At 42.7% G+C, this 27855-nt stretch overlaps 1 protein-coding gene across 4 annotated transcripts in view; it reads right to left on the reverse strand.

Annotated features, from left to right (window-relative positions):
* The window catches only part of ANK1 (ankyrin 1), a 272521-nt gene that overhangs the window by 17668 nt on the left and 226998 nt on the right, over positions 1-27855 (reverse strand). For 3 of the 4 annotated variants that reach the window (XM_049771796.1, XM_049771793.1, XM_049771794.1), the window contains exons 29-40: positions 27481-27692; positions 26770-26974; positions 26349-26445; positions 25896-26124; positions 24778-24903; positions 24553-24672; positions 23325-23403; positions 21948-22022; positions 18963-19094; positions 16381-16527; positions 9593-9682; positions 1239-1797 (exon numbers count right to left, since the gene is read on the reverse strand). In XM_049771796.1, the coding sequence (XP_049627753.1) occupies positions 1239-1797; positions 9593-9682; positions 16381-16527; positions 18963-19094; positions 21948-22022; positions 23325-23403; positions 24553-24672; positions 24778-24903; positions 25896-26124; positions 26349-26445; positions 26770-26974; positions 27481-27692 (2071 nt within the window). The remainder of the gene's footprint in view (positions 1-1238; positions 1798-9592; positions 9683-16380; positions 16528-18962; positions 19095-21947; positions 22023-23324; positions 23404-24552; positions 24673-24777; positions 24904-25895; positions 26125-26348; positions 26446-26769; positions 26975-27480; positions 27693-27855) is intronic. The other variant, XM_049771795.1, reaches the window with a different exon arrangement.

Genomic DNA, 27855 nt, shown 5'->3' on the forward strand with positions numbered 1-27855 from the left:
TTAACTTTTATTTTCTTATTTATTGTCAATTTCCTTACTAAAATATAATCTTCAGTCGTCAAGAATTCCATCTGCTTTGGTACTATATTTCCTGCCTTTATTGCTTACCATACAGTAGGTACTCAATGTATATATTGTTACATGAGAAAATGAAACTGACTGGTTCCAATAAGACTGTTTAAAATAAGCTCTGTGGCACACCTAGACTTTCAGTGTTCCCATGGAAGGGACCAGAAGACCAGTGGTTAGCACACAGTATCTACACAGTGTGCATGATGAATAAAATTTCTACCCAGGCTCTTGGATGATGGCCTGTCTTGGAACACTGAGGATGGGAAGAGAAAGAAAGCAGAAATTTCCTACAGCCTATCCAAACCTGGCTCCTGGCAGGTCACTGCCTTTCAGGAACGTAAGAACCATCTCCTTGCTTTAAGAAAAAATAGGGAAGCACACTACTGGAGGAAAAGGTCCGGGGTAGTCCAAAACCTACTACTGAGAATAATATAATGGACAGAGATAGCACAATAGGTTTGCCATGTGGGGGCATGGGTTTGGTCATTGGCACTATGTAGTCCAGTGTGATCACGTGTGGCTACCTCTAGGAGCAAATCCTGAGGAGAGAGTCAGGAGGTGTCTCTAAACCAGTGCATGTGGCTTTCTTTGTTTGAGTGGCCAAACAAAATCAAAACAAGAGACTGGGAAATGATATGAAGGATAGAATACATGCCTAGCATGCACCCAAACTTGGTTCGGTTCCTGGCATCACATGATCACTTGAGCATTGTCCGGTATAGCCCTGGAGACCTTTGACATCTCTGGGTGTGGCCTTGGTGGCCCTCAGTATCACTAAGGTAGCCTGAGTAATGTCTGGCACTACAGGGCAGCCCAAGCAGCAATGCATTCACTGGCCTACCAGCTAAGCTGTTCAGAATCACTAGAGAAAGGTGTAAAGAGTCTGAGCTTCTTAAACACCACTTGGGGGAACCCCCTCCCACAATCAAAATCAAAATCAAAACCAAAATAAAAGCAAGATTTTTTTTTTTTACATTGTCTATGTCAAATACTTTATCACCCTCACCATTAGGAACCCACATAGGCTTATGATCCATTATTTAAGATACAGCAAGGTCAGTGTTGGCTGCAGCACCCAACAATTCTCTTTGTCCTCACTGCTAGGCCAACCTCTCCCAGAAGCCCAGAAAGTTGAGCGGCGTCCCATGAAGGCGACCAGGCCTTACCTGTCCTGGTTGGTCTCCATTACTCGGCTCACGGAGGGAGATTCTGTGAAGCGGGCCTGCACCTTCTGCTGGCCTGAAACAAGAGACACTTCATTCCCTGAGTCCTGCCCTGCACCTGTCGAGTCCTCCTGCCTCTTTTGACCTGGCAACTTCTCTTCTGACCTCTGACCTTCCTCCTGGTCAAGCAAATCGATAAGGCTATTTGTGGCATCTGAATGCACTGTGTCGTCCTCCACAAGGTCCAGAGAGCCCAGTGTGGGGCCCTGGGGTCCCTCGGAGAGTGCCCCCTCCAGCTTCCACTCGTGGCCCGTGGCGTCAGAGTCCTCGGCCTTGCTGCACTCCAGAGAGGAGTCCTCAGCAGTGACCAAGGAGGGTGTGAGGCCTGCAGACCACACTTGCATGTCAGACATCTCCAGCATGGTGTCATGCTCCGTGGCCGCCAAAGGGATGGAGTCTATGACGGCCACCTCGTTCCAGTACTGGTCTGCACGCAGTGGAGAGGGAAGCGCGTAGTGCAAGGAGGCAGGGGACAGCAGCTCGTCCTGCAGCGAGGAGTAACCTGCATGGGCAAACAGAGGGCAACATGCTCCAGAAGCGATTTTTGTCGCACACACTTCCGTGCAAGTCTACGCACCCACACAGGCATGGCCAGAGATCTGCATGCACATTCCAGGGCCAGGGCTCACAATGCTCGGGCCTTGTGACTGCTGCCCAGGGTGCTTGGGCGTAAGAAACAAGGCTCTGAGTTAGGTGGGGGCAGCCAGGGAGTGGGGGCAGAGAGGAGGTCTCCTTTGCTGGATGGCAAAGTCAAGAGACTGGAATTCTTTCTGATCCAGTTCAGATGATTAGGTGAAGATGCCATGAACCAAAGGACTTCTACTCCAGCCCTGATTCTTGATGGCTGAACAGAAAGAAATGCTGCTCTTCCTTCCTCTTCAGAGCCAGAGACAGAGCTCAACAAACTGGAGCACATGCTTCGCATGCTGGAGCCCTGGCATTGCATGATCTCCTGAGCACATAGCTGGGAGTGACCCTGAGGACTGCCAGGTGTGTCCCCCCCCTCAAGAAAAAAAATACAGCACAAAACAAAAATAAATACAAGTTTCCTTCAGTACAGGCCTCAGGGATAATACTAAGAAAGTATTTTAAAAAGAAGAGCAGTTTACCCTGTGGGTCAGTGACAGGCTACCTTAAATGGTCTCTCTCAGTAGGCCCAGACCTCCCCAATGGGGAGTCATTTGGTTTGGTAAGGAGTACATTTTCTTCAACTTGCCTATTAGTTCTAGAAATCCAAAATGATTTAAAATGACATGAATGAAAGTTACAAAGGTCCTAAATAAGGGTTAGAACAGGAGGTTTCATATGCTACTCAGAATCCCTATTGAAACCTATAGCTCCTCAACTACAGGCCCATACTATTTCTTTAGTTCCAGGCTATGGAACCTGGGGGAAAGGGAGCCAGCTAGGTCTGGGCCCACATGGTTCCTCTGGGATGTAAGTGTATGGCCTCTGATCTGCATAGCCAGTCACCTGATCCATGAGAAGGAGTTCTGACCCTATCTCAGGTAGCTTTCAATTGGCTCTGGGGTTAGCTCCCTGGCGTTCAGAAGTGTCAAGGAGACCAAGTGAGACCTCCTTAGAATTGAGTGTGTTGAACAGCAGCATTCAGTGTAGAGATTTATAGCTCTCCTCTAGCCAGGTCAGGGAATCCTATTACAGAGAAAAGGGTGCTTGATTCCCCTTGGGACAGTCTAGAAGTGGGAGAAAGAATTAGAAAACAAGATTCTACATTGAGCTCAGTTTGTGTGCTACCTAGAATCCAGTTGAGCAAGGGAGACCTACTGGGGGTTCACTATACAGTCTTAGGGGAATTGCCTGTGCTCAAAGAATCCTGTTAATACAGTTTCAGACTCTAGTATGCTGTTCACCAGCCCTGCCAGATGCTGCTCTTGCCTCCAACTTTTCTCTGAGGTGGGCCTTCTCCGGAGATTCCCTGCTTTGGGCTTTAGACTTTGTCCTCTATCTTCTAGACGATGATAGACAGAGGCCTCTGACCAGCTGTACTCTTTCACTCATTTGTTCAATATAATATTGTTGAGGTCTGATTACATGCTTGGTCCATGCTTAAGGGTTGGAGATTACAAACACAAACGCACCAACAGTCTTTAATGCTCGTCTTTTTTGTAACACCTTTCTAATAGCTTCAGCTTGCCTTGATTTCTCCCCATTCCTAAACTATGTCCCTTCTGAGGGTAGAAATAAGGTCTGTCCATCTGGCTTCCGGTTTTCTCCTTGATTCTGGAGACCAGCTCTTGCCAGGTATGGGGTTTGGGGAGGCCCCATACCGGAGCCCTTCTCCCTGGCCTGGGGAGTGCTCGGAGGCTTGGCAGGCCCCCTTCCATCCTTGTCTTTTCCCCCTGACTCTAGGCCTTCCCTGGGTGCCAGCTTAGATGGCCAGAAGTGGGTTCAGGTGGACTCTTAGTGGTCCTCAGGATTCCCCCCTCCCTCCGTATTCCGGGGGGGAGGTGCATGGAGAGGAGGGTGGGCAGAAATCTGGCTTCTGGTTTTCTCCTTGATTCTGGAGACCAGCTCTTGCCAGGTATGGGATTTGGGGAGGCCCCATACCGGAGCCCTTCTCCCTAGCCTGGGGAATGCTGGGAGGCTTGGTAGGCCCCCAGCCATCCTTGTCTTTTTCCCCTGACTCCAGGCCTTCCCTGGGTGCCAACTCAGATGGCCAGAAGTGGGTTCAGGTGGACTCTTAGTGGTCCTCAGGCTTCCCCCTACCTCTTCTACACTAATGGAAATGCGCTTTGGGAGGAGGGCGGGCCATTTTAGTACTGGTTTATTTTGGGACAGTCACTGGAATTTTTTCTCCTTGTTTTCCTATTGATAGTATTGTATGCATATATTTTATATATTCATAACATCCATCTTGTATTGTGACCTTGATACTGCCCTACAAATTTCATTTCTAATATTTTACTGCCTCAGTCCCAACCCTTATTTCCCCCCATCTTCTCATTAGGTGCAGCTCATGACATGAAGCTTACCACATAGAGTGATAAATGCAGTTAGAGAAATAACTACATTTAAAACTATCATAACAATGTGAATGAATGAGGGGAAAAGAAAGCCTGTCTCGAGTACAGGTGTGAGTGGGCTGGGGAGTAGATAGATCTGGGAAATTGGTGGTGGGAATCCTGCACTGGTGAATGGGGGTGTGCTTTACATGACTGTAATCATTCAACTACAATTATATTTGTAATCACGGTGTTTAAATAAAGATAATTTATAAAAAAAAATAAGGTCTGTCTCTTCTTTCATTATCCAGGACTAAAAACTCAATGACCCTAGTAAAACCACTGTAGGGTCTCCAGATGTGTGAGGAACATAGAAGTGCTAAACAGTGATCCCACTCACAATTGTTTACATGTTCAAACATGTGTCCTAGGAACTGTGCTATATGACTGACATTTTCCTCTCAGTAGCATTCTTTTTTAAATCTGATTTCTACAATTCTATATGCTTCCAGCTCCTAAAATTAAGAGGAAAAAGAAGCCATAGTCAATAATAGTGTGCTGAGAAGGAGCTATGCAGTGGTAGAGGCTTGGAGAATAGAAGTGTGGGCGTCAAATTTTATCATGATACTAATTCAAATCATTGAATGTGAAGCTTGAAAATATGGCTTACAAATATGGTTCTTATGGAAAACTGATATATAAGTGAAGAAAGTTTTTTAGAGTCAAATGACTAATTTTCTTCTTAGTTCCTTGAAAGCATATAGTTTTGTTATTAACTGAGCATATACTTTGTACAAAATATAGAATATGTTATTTGTAAAAATCATATAACATTACAAAGAAAGTCATACATTCCTAGTTTATAGATTAGGTAACTAAAGACTTAGCAACTTGCTTAAAGTCACACAGTTAATAAAGTTGTTATTTTCACTAGATTTTTTACATTAATATATATATATATTTTTGGTTTTTGGGTCACACCCGGCAGCTGAGCTCAGGGGTTACTCCTGGCTCTATGCTCAGAAATCACTCCTGGCAGGCTCGGGGGACCATATGGGATGCCAGGATTCGAACCACTGTCCTTCTGCATGCAAGGCAATGCCTTACCTCCATGCTATCTCTCTGGCCCCACATTAATATTTTTTAAAAATAGTTTTGGCTACAATAAATGAACACATAAAGTGTTAATATATGATGAGTTTGGTCATGGGTATGCCCCTGAAGTCTTCATTACAATAAAGACAGGGGGCAGGTAGTATCCCTGGGAGGTTTCCTCACATTTCTTTATTACTTTCCTTTTACCTCTCCATTCCTAGGTAACAAATCATCATGAATTTTCATTTCACAGAAGTTTGTGTAAGTAACATTTTCAGTGCATATTCTTTTTCTTCTTTGCCTTATTTGGGTTTGTTCATGGTGTTGCAAGTATTATAATCCATTCTTTTTTTTTGGGGGGGGGTCACACCTGTTAGTGCTCAGGTTACTCATTGTTCTGCACTCAAGAATCACTCCTGGAAGTGATTCAAATGTTACTCTGAAGATCAAATACAGGTCTGCAGTGTACAAGGAAAGCACATTATCTACTAATCTGGCCCCTAATACACCATTTTTCCATTGCTGAGCTTCATTCCCTTTGATGGATATACCATAGTTTATCCACTTATTGACTGACATTTGGGTTGTCCAGTTTAGGGTTATTACAAATAAGTTTCCTAGTCTTTATGAAATATGCTTCTTTTATTTTTTTAGAAATACTTGGAAGTGGAATGGCTGGATCATAAGGTAGATAAAGGGTAGATATAGTTAACTTGATAAAAAAAACCAACCAACGTGTTTTCTAAAGTGTCCATATAACTTTATATTCTTCTTATTAATATATGAGTTTCAGCTCTTACATATCTTCATTGATACTTGGTATGGTTTTTATTTTAAACTTTAGTCATTACTTTAGGTGTGAAGGGTGTTTGGGTCATACCTGGCTTGTACCTCCAGGTATAGGTTGTACCTCCATATTTATTTACATCTTCTTTAATTCCTCTTTTCAATGTTTTGTAGATTTTTATACATCTACATATGTGTGTATATTTTTTTACATCTTTTTAATCAGGTTTATCACCATTTAATTTTAATACTATTTAAATATATTACTTTAAGATTTAAAATAAAAACAATTCATTGTTGCATATGTACTAGCATGTGCATAAGATGTGTACATAGCATAAAAATTAAATACACTTTTGGGGCCAGGTGGTGGCACTAGAGGTAAGGTGTCTGCCTTGCCAGCGCTAGCCTAGGATGGACCGCGGTTCAATCCCCTGGTGTCCCATATGGTCCCCCAAGCCAGGAGCGACTTCTGAGTGCCTAGCCAGGAGTAACCCCTGAGCATCACCGGGTGTGGTCCAAAAATCAAAAAAAAAAAAATTAAATACACTTTTGTTATTATTTTGATGATAGTTCTGTTTTGTTGTTATTTTGCAGGGATGGGAATAAAACCAGCCCTCAGATATGTAAAATATATGTTCTGTTGCTGAGTTACATTTTAATGCTCTATTATTATTGTGAACAAACTGCTATCTTTTAATCTAGAACAATAAAATAACTAAAACTAAAAATTTTAGTTAGTCCTTCTTTGATGTTCTTCCTTTATGCAAAGATCAATTACTAAAAATTAGTAATATTTCCTATCTAAAAATTTTCTTTTAATGAAATTTCTTGCAAATCAGATTGGCAGGTGACACATTTCCTGTTTTTGTTTGAGAAAGTATTTACCTTCATTTTTGAAAGATAATTTTGCTTTCTAGATTGATAGTTTTCTGTCTCAACACTAAATACTTGCTTTTTTTTTTTGTTTTTTTGTGGATTTTGGGTCACACCCGGCAGTGCTCAGGGGTTACTACTGGCTCCATGCTCAGAAATTGCTCCTGGCAGGCACGGGGGACTATATGGGACGCTGGGATTCGAACCGATGCCCTTCTGCATGTTCAAACCTTACCTCCATGCTATCTCTCCGGCCCCTAAATACTTGCTTTTTTACATGATTTCTAAAAAAAATATTTTGTTCAGAGGTTTTTCTTTTTCTCTTTCCTTTTTTCAAGATTTTATACAAATTAAAATGATATGCCCAAGTTTAGTTTTTTTCATTGGTTCTACTTATTTTTTCTGAGCTTCCTTGTCCTGTGAGTTGGTATCTGACATTAATTTCTGCCATTATTGTTTCAAGAATTGTTTCCATTTCTTTCTTCTCCATTTCATATTTCCATTTTCTCTGTGATAAATCTTTTGTAATTATCCCACAATACTTAAGCAGTCTGTTTATAATTTTTTTCTCTCTTATTTCAGTTTTTGAAGATTTTATTGGAACATCCTTGAGCTCAAAGTTTCTTTCATCAAATTTGTCTAGCTATTAGTACATCCCTACCCCTAATTGCATGGTTTCAAGATGGTTTCTACCAAAGTGACTGTGTTTGCTAAGCTGGACTCTTGAATTTGAGGAGCAGCACTTTTGCCCTGTGTTTTCACCTCTCTTACACGTCATCGAGGACTTATTTTTCAGTCTGTCCAACATTTTACTTGCTGTTAAAACTCTGGGTTGTTAGTTGGAGTAGAAATTTCAAACTCCTTACCTGCAGAATAATATATTAAGTTTCACTAAACATCATTTCATTCCTTAGATAAATAATACTTGGTTATAGTATTAGATTTGATTTCCTAAAAGTTAATTTAGATTTTAACTTAAATGTTCACTAAATCTGTATGCTTACTGATTTTTTTACTTGTCCCATCTGTTACGAAGCCAAAGTATTAATTGTCTCACTATAATGTTGGTTTTTATCTATTTATCATTTGCAGCTTCCTTAGTTTTGGTTTCATATATTTTAAAGCTACTTTACTAGGTGAAAATGCATTTAGGATCACTATGCTGTCCTGATGACATAATATTAAGAAACTATTTTTTTTTTTGGTTTTTCGGGCCACACCCTTTTGATGCTCAGGGGTTACTCCTGGCTACGCGCCAGAAATTGCCCCTGGCTTGGGGGGACCATATGGGATGCCGGGGGATCGAACCGCGGTCCTTCCTTGGCTAGCGCTTGCAAGGCAGACACCTTACCTCTAGCACCACCTCGCCGGCCCCTAAGAAACTATTTTTGCTTCATACCTAGAAATACATTTTGTTCTGAAATGTATTTGTCTGTTATTAACATAGTTAGGAAAAAAGGAAAAAATACAAAATTTCTGTCCTCTGATTAGTTTTTAGCAGTATCATTTTCTCTTTTCATTTTGTGGTTTTTGGGCCATACTTGGTGGCACTCAGGGATTACTCTTGACTCTGCACTCAGATATTACTCCTGGCAGGTTTGGAGGCCATGTGGGATGCCAGGGATCAAACCCTGGTTGGTCACATGTAAGTCAATGCCCTTTCTGCTGTGCTATTGCTCTGGTTCCATTTTTTTTAAATCTTTTTTATTGCAAGGAGTTTGTATTTTTGATTGGAAAGAGATTTCTTGTAGGCAGTATATAATTGAGACTATATATTTTCATATCCAATATAATTAGATATTTATACCATTTATATTTAATGAAATTATTAACATTATTTTATTTAATTTTGTCAGTTGCCAATTTCTACTTTTTTATTTGTCCCATCTGGCTTTTGTTCTCTTTTTCCTGTTTAAAGTTTTTTGGAATACTAAATTTTTAATAATTCCATTTGATCAATTCCAAGGCTTATATATTTATTTATTTTGTTTAGGGCTTATTCTTGGCTTTGTACTGAGGGATCACTCAATCACTACTAGCTGGTTTGGGAAGTCATATTGGTTTCAGGGATTGAACCCAGGTTCAAACCAAGCTGTGTCAAAGGCTAGCACCCTATCCACTGTGCTATCTCTCCAGCAACTTCAAAGCTTATTAACTATAAATATTTATATTATTATTTTAGCAGTGTTTTACTTATATCATAGTCATTAACCTATCACAATCTAAAGTGATTTTTATACTGCCAATTGGCAAATGGCTTAAGAATTTCCATCTATTTCTTGACTTTTGTTGTATTTCACTTTTACATTGTTATAAACCCACTTAATATTGTTAATATTTTAATTTCAATAATTGTACTCTAAAGAGTTTAAATTTTCAAATAATGCAAATCATAGGACTATTTTATGTACTTTTTGCAATTGATATTCTAAAAAAATTTTGGTACAAATCAGACAGAGTTCTGGGGCTACTCCTAGCTCTCTGCTCAAGATCCATGTTGGTACTGTGCAAGGAGCCATTCATCTTCAGAACTGCATTTTGAATTGAACTCACACACATGCAATGCAAGCATCTTACCCTTTGAGCTAGTCTCCAACCTGACATTTTTGACACTCTTCATTCCATCACATAGATCCATGTTTCTGTCTGGTTTTATTTTCCTGTGGCCTAAAGTTATTTTTTAAATTAACATTACTTATAGCATTAATTTTATGTTCATAAATTCTTCCAGCTTTTGTTTATCTAGAAAAGTCTTCATTTGGCTTCAATTTTGAGAGTTAATTTCCTTGAGCACAGAATTTAAGAATTTTAAGTTTGATACGCTCTTTGTTAAAGATAAACTTGAAAGTTGTTAAAGATAATTTCAGTGTTCCTTGCTTATATTCTTTCCAACAAGAAATAAAATATTTTCCATGTCTTTGATCCATTGTCCAGAACACTTTGTGTGTGTGTGTGTGTGTGTGTGTGTGTGTGTGTGTGTGTGTGTGTGTGGTTTTTGGGTCACATCCGGCAGTGCTCAAGGGTTACTCCATGCTCAGAAATTGCTCCTGGCAGGCATGGGGGACCATATGGGTGCCGGGATTCGAACCGATGACTTTCTGCATGAAAGGCAAATGCCTTACCTTCCATGCTATTTCTCCGGCCCCTGTCCAGAACACTTACTAATTTATTTTACTTATTTATTTATTTGGGAAGAGACACACCCAGCAATGCTCAGGGCTTACTCCTAGCTCTGCACTTGGGAAGAACATTTCTTCCTACTTTGGCTGCCTTTAAGTCATTCTTTTTATCATAGGTTTTGTCTGATTTGCTTAAAATATACTTGGCATATTAGTTGCTCTTATATTTTCTGTGCACACGGATCATTGGTCTTTAGTGCATATGCCTTTCTACAATTTTATCACTCTTAGAGTTTTTTTTTTAATAAAATCTTTATTTAAGCACCTTGATTACAAGCAGGTTGTAGTTGGAACTTAGAGATTTCTTTTGGCCTTAGATTTTTAAGTGCCTTTCTCTGTTGGAAAATAAGATTTAGCAAATTTGCAGTTTCCACATTAGTTTATAGGTACTTTAACTTTTCATCCTATGTTTCATTTTTGAGAGTTTCTATTGCCATGTTGTCAAGATCACTTGTTTGTTTTTTGGGCTACACCCAGAGACCCTCATGGTTACTCTTGGCTTTGTGCTCATAAATCACTCCTGGAAGGCTGGAGGACCATATGGGATACCGGGGATCAAACTCTGGTAGGTTGTGTGCAAGGCAAACACCCTACCAGCTGTGCTATTACTCTAGCCCCAAGTTCACTAATATTTTAAACTCACTCAGTGCATTTTCACCCTGCATGTTGTAGTTTCATCTTTATAAGATCTGAGTCTTTAAAATGTGTCTCTCAACAAAGGACTGAAGTATCATAGTACAGTGGTTTTCTTTGCACAAAGCTGACCAAGGCTTTATTCCTGGCATCTGCACTCAGGGATCACAGCCTATGGTCCCCTGAGCCCCATCAGGAGTGGTCCCTGAACATAGAGCAAGGAGTAAGCCCTGAGCACAGCCAGGTGTAACCTCCAAGCCAAACTATGCAATTTATATGTGCATAAAGGCATATATCTTTTATGTCTCTAAACTTCAGAATATCTGAAATATAATTCCAAAAACTGTCTTATATTCTTGTTTGATAATTTTAACATCTGGTTAATTTCAATTGTTTCATTTTTCTCTTTATTGTGTTTTTTAACATTCATGCACATATTAATCTTAGACACCAACTATTGATTATTTATTATGTTGAGTGCTTATTATTTTGTGTTCCTATAAGTATCTTTGATCTTATAAGAACACAAAAGTGTTATCAATTAAAATACCTGAAAGAAGTTTTATACTTTTGAGTTTAATTTTCAACGTTGATTAGGTATGGCTAGAGCATTTCTCATCCCAGAGTTAATTTTCTCCACTTCTGGGTAGAACTTGTTTTTGTTCATTATGAACTTATGACTGATCAGTTTATGAATTATGAGTCTGATTATCGTGAAGGGCTGATTAATACCAACAGCAGTCTGAGAAATTCTTTGAAGATCTCTAAAGTTCTCGATATGTGCAGATTTCTCCTTTCTGAACCTCTGATTTGCAAATTGCTTTAGTGCAGGGAATCTTGAAATTTTCTTCCCTATTCCATGAGCTAGAAACTCTTCTGAGGGCCCGGAGAGATAGCACAGTGGTGTTTGCCTTGCAAGCAGCCGATCCAGGACCAAAGGTGGTTGGTTCGAATTCCGGTGTCCCATATGGCCCCCCGTGCCTGCCAGGAGCTATTTCTGAGCAGACAGCCAGGAGTAACCCCTGAGCACCGCCGGGTGTGGCCCAAAAACCAAAAAAAAAAAAAGAAACTCTTCTGAGACAGTGAACTAGGGAAAGATATGGGTCATTTATGTCTCACAAATAATTGTCTTTTGTTGCTTACTGCTCAATATCTTTCAACCTGGTGTTAAATATAGTACTTCATTTGGGGCTTTTTCAGCAGGGGTGTATATTCAGGTCCTCCTGCCTTATGTTGGCCAGGAGAAGCATTACCTTCCATGGCCCCTCTGATGCAGGTGAACATGTCATTAATACAGAGAATGTCAATAATATTTAATAGGATTGGAAGAGGATAGTCTTGCTGGAAACAGTCTACCTGAGCCTCAATCTTAGTATCTTTTGTAGCTTTTCAATCTTGAGATTTCAGTAGAGTTCAATTTAGTTTTATTTCTTCCTCATGAACATATGTCTATGAAAATAGCCCCCACAATCCCAGGGTTGTATTTTCTTGTACTTATCCCAAAGCTCCTTCCTGTTAACATTTGAGAGGGAACATGGTTCCCTCTTAGTCTCAGGAGGATGCTTACACACAACCACACCATCAGGCTTGGATCTCGGGCTTCCGGCAGTCTCAGACCCCATGTTGAGGATTACTAAGTGAGAAATGCTCACTCAGGCCCTAACACATACTCGTGAAAAACATCTCATGAGATCTAGGGTGCATCACATCAGAATAAGGTCCACTGATTCCCTATGATTGAGTGGCAGGAGTTGTGTCTGTCTCTCTAGTTGTCTCAGGAGACTCACATATGACTTGGGGGAAGATCACTACTTATGATGTTTCCCCAAGTTATCCCTCATTGTATCCCACTAGTTTAATGTCAGTAGTAGGCTGGGTTGGGGGGGACCAACAACCTGGTCTCACTGGAGTTATATCTCACCAACTATACTCAAGGAAAGTTGGTAGAAATAAAATATTTTATTTCCAAATCTATGTTAATATTTGTCTAAGTTATCGAACTAATGGAGCTCACAGTTGTAGGGTTTTCATGTATCCTCATCATTTGAGAAATGTTTTATTTATTATTATTATTATTATTATTATTATTATTGGTTTTTGGGCCACACCCGGCAGTGCTCAGGGGTTATTCTTGGTTATCTGCTCAGAAATAGCTCCTGGCAGGCACGGGGGACCATATGGGACACCGGGATTCGAACCAACCACCTTAGGTCCTGGGTCAGATGCTTTCAAGGCAAACACTGCTGTGCTATCTCTCCGGCCCCGAAATGTTTTATTTTTAAGGACATTTTTCTTTTTTGGGGGGGGGTCACACCCGGCAGTGCTCAGGGGTTACTCCTGGCTGTCTGCTCAGAAATAGCTCCTGGCAGGCTCAAGGGACCATATGGGACACCGGGATTCGAACCAACCACCTTTGGTCCTGGATCAGCTGCTTGCAAGGCAAACGCTGCTGTGCTATCATTCCAGGCCCAAGGACTTTTTTCTTTCTAGATATTATTTTCTTCTCATTTTTTCTAAGCCCCTGGGTATAGGAAAGCTAAGTGGTCTTTTGACGAACAGCTTATTGCTCTAGCCCACCTGGGCCTATTAGAGGAGCAAAACTTCTATGTCCTTGACATTCTATTGTATCACAAAACGATCACATCAATTGGTCTCTGCAGTTTCCTATGAGGAATGGATATCAGAGACGAGGGAAGCCTGAGATCCCCAATGCAGCGAAGTAGATGTTAACAAGGCCATGTTTCCTCCAGGAGAAAACCAGATACAATGAAGGAGGGCTGGCTGCCATTTCCCACAGTCCAATACCTCTGAGCTTGCTGCCTCTTTCTAGCTTATCAGAAGGGCATTCAGATATAGAATGTCTTTCTTGACTCAGGGAAGAGGGCAAACACATAAGTCAATGTGGGTGTCTAATTGTCCGTGCTAGGAAGCTGTTTCTGAAGATCTACTTAGGTCCTGGGAGGGATTGATGGGACACTTAGGGTGCACAAATAGTATTTGTAAGGACATCTTCTGGAGATGAGGTTTCAGAAGAATTAAGGAGGCTGAGTAGAGAAGACAGTAGCACAGAAGCATTCCACTTGTGATTTCCCACCACCAATAAAGCAGAGAAAATTTTGGGAATATAAATTGGTATTGCTATTCTGTTGTTTCAAATTTTCCCGTGGCTTTTTACCCTACACCCACTGTTTTAGGAGAGCCTCCCTTCCACCCTCAGCTCTTTCCCAGTCCCTCTGACCTCTCACTGTGTGAGGAGACACACAGGTTGCAAGTTCACACAGGCTTGTACTCATCACCAGTTGCTCATCTGAACACCTTTTCCAAGTTTACACAGCTTCCCTCCCTCCTCTGCCTTCAGTCTTGGTTCAAATGCTACACATTCTACAATTTACTTAACCTCATGCCTGAGTCCTCCTATAGCTTGCTTTAATCTGATTTTTACCATGTTATGTACTACAATCTTCTAGCATGTTCAAAGATTCACTTACACGTTGTTTAACTCTCTGAATAGAAGGTAAGCTCAGTGAGGCAGAGTTGGGTTGAGTTATTTTTGGTTTTGTTGTTGTTTTTATTGTCAATGTGAGTCCTGATTTGTCTCCTCTGCCCAGAATAGCACCTAGCATGTAGTAGGTGTTTGAAAATATTTGCCAAAGGAATGGAACCAAATGAAACTGGAGCCCTTGCAGAAGTCATGTGACTCCCAGAGAGCAGTCCCATTTAGGGATGTGATTGGTTCTGTCTGTGGATCCTGAGACCAATGAGAGGCTTTCATGGACACTTAGCTCTGCTGCTACCCTGTTTCTTAAACTTGATTGTGACAAAAACACTCAACATGAGATCCTCTGCCCAGATTTTCACTTGTCATGACTTTATTTATACCAAGGTCTATGGCTCATCATTTGGTAGGTGCATGATCTGACTTAGTGGCAACAAAGCTGGGACTGCTCAGAAATCGGGCTCAGCAGTGGCCATCACAGAAAGGGAGCTGGTTTGTCATCTCCCCAAAGTAGCAGCATTCTCTGGTGCCCTCCCTTATTTCTTTGTGAAGGAGAGTTGGTCCATTTGGTGGCTCAGTCAAATCCCCTGGCGCTATGGTTGTGGAGTCCCTAGGAGTCCTCAGTGTGAAGCCTCCTGCTGACCTCCCACACGCACACAGACATCCCATGCCTCATCCCCCAGCCCTTGCACAGCTGCATGGTAGGTAGGGCTAGGAGTCTCTCAGGACATGCATCTGCAGAGTTGATGGCTCTTGAACACCCGGCCAGTGGAGACAGTGGAGGCAAAGAATAGAGAGAATGAGCAGATTAGATGTCAGATGAGGTCAGAGGTAAAAGAGAAAGGCTACAGGACATGGTCAACATAAAAGGGGCCCTGCCTAAGACATGCTAGTTGGCATGTTTTGGGAAACAGGATAGGAAGAGAGAAAATATGAGGCTTGAGATGCACAAGATCCATCTCGCGGGGATGGGGGTCACCCCTGCAGAAAACCACAGCTAGGAACCTGGGGGAGCCCTACAGCATGGCATAGCTTTCCAGTGACATTGTAGGCACTAGAGAAGAACTGAAAAAAATAAATTAAGGGAAGGATTGAATAAATTTGCAAATTTTGTTCATTTGTTTTTTTGGCCACACTCAATAGTACTCAGGCCATATTACTGGCTGGGCTCAGGGGCCCTGTGGGATGCCAGAAATTGAACTTGGGTTGGTAATATAGAAGGCAAGTGTCTTACCCATTGGGACCTATCTCCAGCCCCAAAATGTCAATTTTAAAGTAAAGGAGACAGGGAAGAATGGCCTAGAATCATGGTCTATCAGCTCTTCAGAATGTAGTCCCCATTATTTCTGAGCCCACTGGTTAAAGAAGGAACAGACAAAGGGGAGAGGGCAGCCAGAACCTTCCTTCATGGGGCTAGTTACTTCCATTGTTGCTTCAAGAAAACAGTCACTGGTCACTGAGAGCAGTAATATGAGTAATATGTCAGTTATAAAAGTAATAGTAATAATAGGTCAAAGGCCAGGGAGGGACTCCTGTCTTCACTCTCTTTGGCTTGATCACCATGGGGTTTCTGTGCTATGCTTAACCATATCACAGATTAAAGGAAAAGATGTGGGTGAAGAGAGAGAGAGAGGGAGAGAAGAGCTTGGCTCAAAGAAAAATAAATCACCAAGCTCTGCAACAGTGCCCATAATAAGGTAGTTAAAATCCCTAGAAGTCAACATTAGCCCATGGGCCAGATTTGTTTCCCAACTACTGACTCTTTCATAGATGGGTTCCTAGAGATCTCAATGAGCTCAAATTTTGTGTAGAACTCTGAAGAGCACATACATGCTGCAGGGAGGGACTGGAGTCCATCAGTTGCCCCAGATCCCAGACCTTGTTGGGAGCCTGTGGCCTCCAGAAGTCTCAGGGAGTGTTTTCCATAGAGAAAATGCCTAACTCTCACCCCATTCTCCATTCCCATCATCAGCAAACTTCATTGAGACAGATCTCCCACCTGGAAGAAATGGTTTTAGGGTCCAGTTCAGGTCTAGCTCCATCCAAGAAACACTCACCATTCATCTGGGAAGGGGATGACGAAAAGTCCCGGTCTGTGTGTCTCCGCTCAGGTTTCAGATTGCGACTCTGTCGGCCAGATCCCTCCAGCATGTTCACAATCTCACTCCGGTCAATGTTCCGCAGGGCCGTGTACAGATTCTCCACTGATGGGGAGAAAAAATAGGGGGCTCATGGAAGGTGTTCACACCACCCAGGGGCCATGTGGAAGCATCTTCCTGGGTCTCAGAATTAGGGAGAGGGACTAGAGGAAGGAAGGTAATTTTGACTTTTAGAATAAATTTAAGATTAGGGTAACTCCATCTCATGCCAAAGAGACTGGCAAACGTCACAAAGAACAAGAAGAATCAGTGCTGTCAGGGATGTGGGGAGAAAGAAACTCTTATTCACTGTTGGTAGAAATGCCATCTAGTCCAGCCTTTATGGAAAATAATATAAAGATTTTTTTTAAAAAACAGGAAATTGAGATACCATATGATCCAATTATATCACTCCTAGGGATATACCCTAAGAAGACAAAAAATACAGCACAAAAATGTCTTCTGCGCACCTATATTCATTGCAGCACTATTTACACTATTTACTTTTTTTTTTGAGGTTTTCACTTTTATTTTACAAGAATAAAACAAGAATATGGTGGCCAGGAAACCAGCTCCAGGTGGCGACAATAAATAAGGGTGGGAAGGCGATTGAGAGTCCAGGTACCCACAGAGGTAGGTTGGGGGCCCAAGGTCCCTCCCATCGGCTCTTCCAGAGAAACTGATCATTAATAGTAGAAACTGACCATTGATAAATAGAAGATAAATAGAAGAAATCTGGAATCTGGAAACAACCTAGAGACTGTGATACATATACACAATGGAATACTAAACAGACGTCAGGAGAGATGAAGTCATGAAATTTTCCTCTACATTGATGGCCATGGGAACTGTTATGCTGAGTGAAATAAGTTAGAGGGAGAGAGAGACACAGAATAGTTTCCACTCATCTATAGGTTTTAAGAAAAATAAAAGACATTATTGTAATAATACACAGAGACAATAGATATGAAGGCTGGAAGGACTGGTCCACGATATGAAGTTTACCACAAAAAGAAATAACTACACTGACTACTATCATGACAATGGCAGTGAGTGAGAGAAGTAGAATGCCTGTCTCAGATACAGGCAAGGGGTGGGGAAGGAGGGAGATGAGGGAGGAGGGCATTGTGGCCGAAAAGTTGCACTGGTAAAGAGGAGTTTTTTCTTATAACTAAAATCCAACTACAAACATGTTTGTAATCATGGTGCTTAAATAAAGATATTTTAAAAAGTTCTAAATACAAAAAAAGTACAAGGTAACTTCCTTTTTGTCTTTTGTCATTACTTAAACAAACTACCTCTTTGGAGAATGTTTGCTACCCTACCATCATCTTATCCAAATACATACAGAGGTTCATTTTAAAGCACAGGAAACTATTTGATTTTGGTAATATTAGAAGAATGTTACAAGAAAATAAAGGTGAAAATGAGTAGGCTCTTTGCCATTTAGAATCTTTGACGTGGGGCAGTAATAATAGAGCCTTTGCCTTGCATGTGGCCAACCTAGGATGAACCCAGGTTTGATTTCCAGGATCCCATACGGTCTCCCTGTGCCTGGCAGGAGTGAATTCTGAATGAAGAGCCAGGAGTAACTGGGTTTGTCCCCCTCCTCCCAAAAAAGAACCCTGGACCCTTGCCAGTTGATTCAAAATGAAAATATAAACATTTCATTGAAAAGAAGCTAATACACTGAGATAAGTTTGCTTCTTTTTTTTTTTTTCCTTCAGGGAGATGAGAAAGTGCATCAGATTGGGTGTGCTAATTGTATCCTGTCCTGAGAGACAATTATGAGAGACAATCAAAGGATTTTGATAGAACTATTAATTTGGTGGGTGGGGGATCCCTAGTAGTGTTTGTTTAGGATCTAGGAGTTCTGCAGATACTCAGCCCAGAAATGTGAATTTGATTGTTGGACTTTTGAGCCAGCAGTGCTCAGGGACTACCAGTGCTGCTCTGAGAGTCCTAAGCTTGGAACCTTACACAGGCCAGCCATGTACTCTAGTCCTTTGAGTTCTCCCCACTCTTAGCAATTGTTATCTTATTCTGAAGACCAGAAGAGGTGGAGATTAGTGCCACTGTGCCTTTGTTATTCTTTAAAAGGACTGTCTGTAGGACTCAGTGGCCCTAAGCAATATACTATGTGTGTGAGTGTGTTAGTATGTGTGCTAGCAAAAGCAAAAGGCAAAGATAGAGTGAGGTCCAAGAGACAGTATAACAGGTAGGGTGCTTGACTTGCAAACAGTTGACCTGGATTCCAGATTGGGTTGTTGGGATCCCTGAGCACTGCCAGAAGTAATATCTGAACTAGGAATAACCCTGGAACATTGCTTGTGTGGTTCAAAAACAAACAAACAACAAACAAACAAGACAGACAAATTACACAAAAGAGATTGGTTCCAGAGGCCAACATCACAAATGAAACCTGAAGGAAAAACTATTTTGGAGAAGAGTTGATTATGACATGAGCTTTAGAAAGGTTTCCTCAGCATAAAGGTACTGACTCTTTGCGTTTTTGCCTTCCCGGATGACCCAGAGGTTCAACAAGGCTGCACTTTGCTCCAGCAAGGAGTTGGGATTTTCTACACGGATTCGGTTGATGTCTTCCACACTGAACTGCAACTCTCGAGCCAATTCTGCAAGCAAAGAACAAAGAGCTCTTGTGAGTAGGTCAGAACTTGGCTTCATCTCCAACCTGGGTCTTTTTGAGTTTGGGAGACCAATGGGATGTTAAAGAACTTTCTTGTTGGAGTCCTTATTACCAGGTTGGAATTTCTTCTGCTTTTTGTTTTGTTTTGTTTTGTTTTGTTTTGGGGCCACACCCGGTGGTGCTCAGGGGTTACTCCTGGCTCTCTGCTCAGAAATTGTTCCTGGAAGGCATGGGGGACCTTATGGGATGTTGGGATTTGAAGCACTGTTGGTCCTGGGTCCTGGATACTTGCAAGGCAAATGCCTTACCACTGTACTACCTTTCTGGCCGCAAAATTCCTTCTTACTAAGATCTCTATATTTTTGATTCTCCAGAAAATGGGCAGAAGTGGAGGTATTTACAGGTATTGGATGAATGAATGAATGAATGAATGTATTCCTTTTATTCTTTGATCACTTTAATTATGAGATAACATGTCCAAGCTCTCAGCACATTTGCTGCTCATCCAAGGTCATAGACGAAGCCAAAGCATGAGCCAGGAGAGAAGCTGAGCCTATGACCCATGCCTGTGCTATGTATCCTGTACTAGAATGCCATTGCCTTACAAATGAAACTCCTGAGTTTATGTTTTCTCAGGGGATAGTTTTGTTTAATCTAAATAAAAATGGAGGTCAGATTGATAGTACAGAAGGTAAGGTGCTTGCCTTGTACATGGCCAATCTGTTTTGATCCCTGGCATCCACATGCTCCCCAGAGCCCCTCATGGCGTGATTCCTGAGTGTGAGGCCAAAAGTAACCCTTGAGCATTGTCAGGTGTGCTCATACCCCTAAAATAAAAATTCCCATCTAAATAAAAGGCAGGTACAGGGTGTTAGCATTTCTTCTCATATTTCTTTTATTTTTATTTCCCATGGATGCTTTAAAGAATAGCCTTAGAAAGCCAATAGCTTTCGAATATTCAAAGAATAGCAATAGAAAGTCTAATTTCAAGGATGAAGAACTCTAATTTCAAGAATGAGTAAGAGTCAGTTTGTGCATGCACTATGCACTCTCACCTTTACACATACTCACAAACTCACACTTATACCCTTATAATCTTAGTTTTATCCACTCACATCCCTACACTACCTCACATATACACCCATACCCATGATTTTCACATTCACACATACTCACATCTATATATATACTCGAACCCACACGTTCTTACCTATATCCAAACATATATTCACACTTGCACTCACACTACATATACTCACATATTCTCATACCCACACATACTTTCACACTCTCAAATGTTGTCAAACACCCAAAGGTGGGGCTTAAAGAATGGGCATCCCTGGAACTCCTGGGCAATCATCACTTAATTGTGAAGTTCTCTGAGTTTATCTTATGCTGTCTCTGCATGGTGACAGGGTGAAAAGAGCACAGGAAAACAAACAGAACAAAATGCTGGAAGGGACAAGAGTGACAGCATAGCGGGAAGGGCATCTACCTTGCCCATAGCTGAGCAGGGTTGGATCCCTGGCAGCCCATATGGTCCCCCAAGCCTTTCAAGAGTAATTTCTGAGTACAAATCCAGAAGTAACTCCTGATTGCTGCCAATGTAGCCCACCCCACCTCCCCAAAAGTGCTGATGGGGAAGAGAATGAAGTTGTGGGTCTGAAAATGAGTAAAACACTTTCTCTGCCTTTGCCTGCTTCACTTCAAATAAAATATACTCTGTTGTTGGCAGGACTTGGTAGACATCAGTGTTGCCAGAGAGAATAAGGGATACATGTCAAGACCTGGTATTTCCTTCTGCATCAAAAAAGCCAACTTTGAGGATAGAAAATGTGTACATCTTTCTCTTTCTTTTTGCACTCTGGCATGGTTTTATTTCAGGACTGAGACTATTGAGCTGTGCTTGCCTTTATTGCTGTAGTGCTCACTGAATATTTTATTTGATATTTCTTTTTGTATTGTTGTGGTGTTTCAATTTCCTTTTTCTGTCCTCTCAAACTGAGGTTGAAAGCTTCTAGAAGGACTCCGCCCATTTTTGGCTTATTTGATTTTTACCCTATTTTATTGCTTTTCTTTCCTTCAAACAAAACCACATAACTTGAACTATCTAGTTCAACCTCTCAAATAGAGGGGGAAATAAGGGAGGGTAACAGGACCAAATAGATATATGATCACTAAGTAGTAAGCTAGACACAGAGGGGACCACTTATTCTAGCAGCCCAGGAGGTGAGGGTGGGGGATATGGGATGCAAGATGGGAACGGGGGTAGAAGGAGGACAAATTTGGTGATGGGAATTCCCCTGATTCAATGTTAATATGTACCTAAAATACTACTCTGAAAGACATGTAAGCCAATATGATCAAAATAAAAAATTATATATTAAAAAAAAGAAAATGTGTACAAATAGGGATCAGTGGGCAGGTTTTCAGGAAATCTGTTGTGTGTGTGTGGTTTATTGGCTGTTTTATTAGGGTATTGTCATTAACTAGCTATACAACTAATATATCTTCACTGAGCTCTCCATTTTCTCATCTGTAAGATGAGATGAACTACATAGATATAGCCTTAGGTATCTGTGAAGTCAAGTGATGGTTCTTTCTTACAAAGGAAACCCAAGTCGAAATGAAGATGAGAGGGAGCACCCCCTTTCCACTGGCCCATAAAGTTTTTGTTTGGATAGCAAAGGTTCAAATAATAGCAAATCAATGCATGATGGAATCCAGAAGTAGTCTAGACATGTTCTCCTCAGATAGTTCCATACTATAGAGGAAGAGGTGAAAGAGCAGCTAAAACAGAAGAAGTGGGAATTTTTCTGGCCCCAGTTTTCCAACTTACCTGCCCAGCTGAGTCCAAGGTGCTCTGAGATAATAGCCATCTTCATGTCTGCCCGGTCTGTCCCACTGAGGAAACCTGGAAAAAGCATGGATTTCACTTAGTAGTTATGGTAGGACACAGAATTCATGAAACGTTGACCTCAAAGAGATGCTCAGGTTAGAAGGTTAGACCTGGCATACAAGGTTAACTGTAGGCTGGCTCTTCAAGCCCAAGTCTTCATTCCTTGATTATGTATCTCACTTGCTTGTCTCTTGCTTCTTTTCTTCTCTCTTGAACAGATTCTTTCTCTCCTCTTATATCTTTCTAAGCAAGTTTCGTTTAATACAAACTACCTTGTCTTTGCTCAGAGAGATAGTACAGTGGGACATTTGCCTTGCACACAGTTGATCAGGGTTCAATCTCTTTTATCCCTTAGGGTCCTTGGAGCTAGGAGTAATTCCAGAGTGCAGAGCCAGGAGTAAGCCCTGATCACCACTGGATGTATCCAAAAACAAAAACCAACTAAACAAAAATCCTCTCCAAACCACCTTATTTTACTATTTTGCCTGCTCCTAAAATTATTTTCTGTGAGGGAAAGGTGACAGGCCTAGAAGCTTGTGCGAAGGTTAGGCCACGATTCAAGCCAGGTATTTCCCCAAGTGCTGGTGGCCATTGTGGGTAAGCAGAGAGGTGGAAGCACTTTCCCGAGTCTACCTTCCTTGTTCTCCACTCCCCCGCCCCCCACTCTACTGAGCCACCAAACCAGAAACAAAAATGTAAGTACAGAGAAGTGAGGGTGGGGCATGGAAAAAACTGGTATGTACATTGGAAAAACACTGGCACCTAAACCAGTTTAAAGGAGTGAATACCTATAAGACAAAAAGTTATCTTAGGAGCCTTAAAAACCTTACTTGGAGCCAGGTTGCTAATTTCCACTTAAAGAGGAAATTGGATCCCTGAGAGAAGAGACACTAGGAGAGGCACAAGACTACTTACTACAGGATCAAGAATGGACCACCAGAAGTTCAATGCTTTTCCCCAGGCCTATTAACTGCTGCCAGTGAAAAGGATTTGGGACAGAGACAGTTATGGAAAAATATTTATACTAAACCTTCCCCCAAAACACCACTCTGAGAAGCCCAGGTTTTCTCAAGCATTTCTCTTTCTTTTTTCTTCCCATTATTTCTCATATTACTTAATAAAAAGTGCAAAACAGAAATAAAAACGAAATCAACACCCCTCCTGGGCAAGATCAACTGCAGAACCTCAGTTCTGCAAGCAAAGCCCCCCCCCCCCCAAGTGCTGCTCATTAGGAACCCAGTCAGGGACAGCAGGGAGGGATGTGCTCTCCTTTTCACCTTGAGAGGCATACATAGAGCATCACAAAAGCATTTATACCCAGTGTGGATTCGCTGAGAATGCTGTATCTCAAGGCCAGTGGGGTCAACGTTCTTCTCCGGTCATCTGTTCCACTTCCCTGCAGAAGAGAGACAAAGGGAGGGCACTTGGGTTTGGGGAATGCTCCTTGAAAAAGGTGATTTGAGCCCTTAGGCTGTGGATCTGGGGAACGACACCCCATCCTGGCAAACATTAAGCAGCACCATATCTCTGGACAGGAAGAGAAGTTGGGCGAGGTTGGTGAGAGAGGCTGGAGAAAGCTCACTGGCTTCTTGCTGTTATAGTTAATAGTAGCAGATTCATGGAGCCTTTTCACAGTGCTCACAGCCCAAGAGCAGGTGCTATCATTATTGCCATTTTACCCACAGAGAAACTGAGGCATCAATAGCTTGCCCAAGGCCACTGAACAAATAAATGGTGGAATGGGGGTTGGGGCTCAAAGAACCAAATTATTTCGTTCTGGATCCCCATTTTTTGCTGCTGGCCCAGAACAACCTCCAGTCTGTGGGAGGCTCCTAGGGGACCGGAAATCACATTTGAAACAGAAGGTGGCTTGCCCTTATCCCCAGACATTACAGAGAACTTGGGCCACAGACTACGGACATAACCTTGCTTCTTTTCAACATTGGCATGGAAGGCTGATGGTTAAAACAACAACAACAACAGCAAAACAACACCAACAAGAACCATGGAGACACATGATCCCTCCATGTCCCTCGCCATAGGTGGTGACTAATGCTCTAACGGGTATCAAGAAGTGAACATACTTGGTCAGGACGCCTTTGCTGAACTCAAAACCCTGGGTGTGTTTGCAGTGGCTGAGACACCAGGTTCCCTTCTCTGAGGGCCTGGCACCCTGGGGAAGATAAGCAAGTACATGAAAAAGAGGCTCAAAAACCCCCCAAAAAACTGTCACACGCAACTGGATGCCCAGGTCTAAGCCTCAGAGGACTTGAAAGAGGAGTGTGAGGTATTCGTGCCCTCTAAGGAACGTAACAAGAGCTCAGGGCCACAGCATAAATGTACATTTTACCTTCGACACTGCTGTTTTGATCCTAAACTTTCAGAAAGGGCCAGGACCATACATTCAGAGCCTTTCTATCTCAGGAATTCAAACATAGCCTTCTGGAAAGATAGAACTTTTTGCAAGTGCTGGATTTGATTCTATGTTGGCCACTCCTTAGGGGAACCCACCATTGGCTGAGGGGCTTTTCCAGGGAAGGCTCACCTTGGTACAGGGGGGCATGGTGATGTTCAAGTGGCAGAGAATGTGCTGGGTGTCTTCATATTTCATTGCCTTGCGCAGAAATGATAGTGACCCTCCTGGTTCTCGGCTGCTGTCCCTAACCTAAACTCAATGACACAAAGGGAAGATTCAGGGGGCCAATCTAAGACCACCAGGCTGGTTGCTTAGAGACTTGTGCCCAGATAAAAGGTTGGTAAGAGGCTGTACCTTTACAGGTATGGCCAAACGGTTCTCCCGAAATGACTGGAAGTGGAAACTTCGCTGTTGGGCAGCTTTTTTGACAGGTACCAGGTTTCCAGAGAGTTCTGCAAAAAGGGGCATTCCTTCCAAAACCTGAGAAGGGGAAAAGAAAATAAAGCTTGCTCAGCATCAATCCACAGATGTCTTGTTCTGCTTCTCAGTGTTGGCCTTTTCTTTCCTAAGGCACATTCTAGAGCATGAGCCCAGGAGCTGTGTTCTGAGCAATCCCACCATGTGCTCAAGAGATTCAGATGAAAAGGGCTGGCTTCTTCACGCCAAAGAATTTTATAATTAGAAGAATTTTCATATATCCTGTGGAAGTTGATCAAAATTTCTGTCTTAAGTAATTAAGAACTCCATTATCATATCAGAATATGGATTCTGAGAAAAACTGTCACATTTAATGCCAGTACCAAAATGTTTTGGTTCAGGGCTTCCGAGTTCTAGAGTTATGTTCCTCCTCTCCATCCTTAGTATCATAGAGGCTTAGCATAGACTCTGAGGCCGGACTTTTGGAGACCTCTCACTGTAAACAGTATCAGGTGTCATGAGATCAGCAGGAGGTTCCAATATTTCTGTTCTTTCTTACTTCTTGCATCCTTCATCCTCCCTCCCTACTCCCAGCTCTCTTCTGAGTTCTACCCAAATGCTAGTATAGCAGGAAAGTGAGAGCTTTGGAGTCAGACAACTTGGACAAAACCTTTCTGTCTTTGACTTAGCTGTGTGACCTGGGGCAGGTTACTGAACCTCTCTCTATCTCATCTGCAAGTTGCTGATAATCAAACATACACAATTGTGGATTCAAGTGAGAGCAAGCAAGTCTGAATAAGATTATTTAATAGATATCACCCTCATGGCACAAATTACAGAATCCCTGGGCTTCTATCTTCCCTAAGACTCTCAGAAGTGGGGGTCACTCATCTCTGGAGAAGCTTCCCTAGTTTGCCCCCTAAGAAACAACTGAGGAGCCACTGAGCAGCAGAGATGGACTTACCTTGCTACCTCACCTGTGTTTCAGGACCTTTATCTCACGGTGACAGATGAGCTAGTGTGTGTCTACTTATCAAGGAACTCACGCATCGTACCTCTATGTCCCTGCTTCGGGCCACCTCCACAAAGTTCTCATGCTGTTCCAGAGTCTTATCCACTCTGTCATCAGTCATACAGTAGCAGCGTAGTCGCCCTTCCCGAGGGTCATTCATCTTAGCAAAAATGACAAACTTGGCCATGTAGGGCACAGCGGTGAGCTCCTTATATAGTAGAGTGGCGAAGTTCACAGCTTCAGCAGTCCGAGGACAGTCTGAGAGCCAGAACCTGGAAGGAGAGGGTGAAGGAAACTATCCCTAAAGGCCAGGGGGAGCTCGCTTCATGGCCAGACAGGAACTGCCTGGGCCACTCAGAGATCACCCCAGAAGTCCTGGTGGTAAGGACAGGGCTCTCTTCAGGAAGAGGAGAGAGGACCTTCAGCTGTCTGCAGAGGGACTCTCAACCCATTAGGTTGGCCCAGGAACCCCTGTTCTGGGCAAGAACTGTCTCACCTGGCAGAGACATTGGTGGTGAAAGTGGCACACTCATTGGCATACACAAGCTTGGTTGTTCCTGTTATATCTTCCCACTGGGCTTGGTCTGTTCCTCCTGTAACAGGAGTAGAAACAGACTTAGGGGCAGAGTCCTGGAGGTAGACAGAGCTTATCCAGCACTAAAGGCTGAGCTCACAAAGCAGGAAGTACATATCTATATTATTCTTTTCAATTTCTCCTGCTTTTAGTGCACCCCCATCCTCTAGGGGCTAGGGGGAGTGGATGCTCCTCACATGTACCTTAAAAACAGCACCCCAGACACCCAAACTCTGTACCTTAGATAAGATCATCACTATCTTCACTTAACCCCGACTTCTGTTAGTGTGGCTAAAAGGAGTTGTTGGTAAGAAGACAGATCGGAGGCAGGGGCACCTCTCACCAATGACACTGCAGAGCAGGCGCAAGCTGGTGGTGTCTCCCTCCCCGCTGTCCCGGGGATTGTCTGTCCAGGATGGAGGGAGCGGGATTCGAAGCCCGATGGGACGGTGGAACTTCCGACGCCGTGGCTCTACAGTGACGATGGGGCTGAATGTGGCCTGGTTGCCCAGGAGTTTTGTGACTAGCTCATCTGGCACCGGCTGGGCCTGCAAAGTGAAAAAGCAAAGATACTCAGTTGCAGAGCAGCAGAAGGACTCCTAGACAGGTTGCAGAATTGTGCTCTAGAGAGAGGGAGGTGTCTATGCAGGTACATGGCTCCTCTGGGGAGGGCTCTGATGTCAGGCATCACTGCTTAATTCTCCTTTCTTAGCTCTTGCTGCCTAATTCTTTGAGGCTTCCTATGCCTGAGGTGCTATCATCTTTGCTCAGCCTTAAAGTCCCCTCCCAGAAGACATGCAGATTCCCCTTACTGGACTCATTCCAGAAAGTTCTAGGTGTCACATGAGGCAACCTAGGAGAGAGAAACTGCCTTTTGCTACTCAGTCACCTACCTACTCTGATATCAAATTTGTAATTGGATTTTAGGGTACTGATCAGAAGTGTGGGGAATAACTGGGGAAGAGAACAGTCTTCCTAGGGCCTCTGACACCTCCCGCCCTCCATACACACTCTCTAAACAAGGACTGGGGGGTGAGGAGGAGAGCTGTATAACCTGCAGCGCCAACTTCACTCTCTTGGTGACAGCATTTTCTGGAAAGGTCGCCTGTACCAGGGGAACCAGCTTGCTCTTCAGAGAGCCCCCTTCAGGACCAATGGTGTCGTAATCCTGGCAGAGCCGGGACATGATCACGAAGTACAAGGGAAAGTCGGTTGTGATGATGCGGCACACCCTCTTCTTCTCCAGCTCCTCCAGACTTCCCAGCTCTAGAATCACAGGGTGTGGCTGCCCTGTCATGCTGGGCAGAGGCTCAACCATTGCTGTGTTCCCAGGACTTCCTCAGCCCAGATATTGGTATGTGGCCCCACCCAAGGCATCAGGCAAGAGGCCTGGGTGCCCATTTCAGGGCCCCAGAGGGAGACCAAATGG

This window comes from Suncus etruscus, chromosome 4, assembly GCF_024139225.1.
Source record: "Suncus etruscus isolate mSunEtr1 chromosome 4, mSunEtr1.pri.cur, whole genome shotgun sequence".
NCBI lineage: Eukaryota > Metazoa > Chordata > Mammalia > Eulipotyphla > Soricidae > Suncus > Suncus etruscus.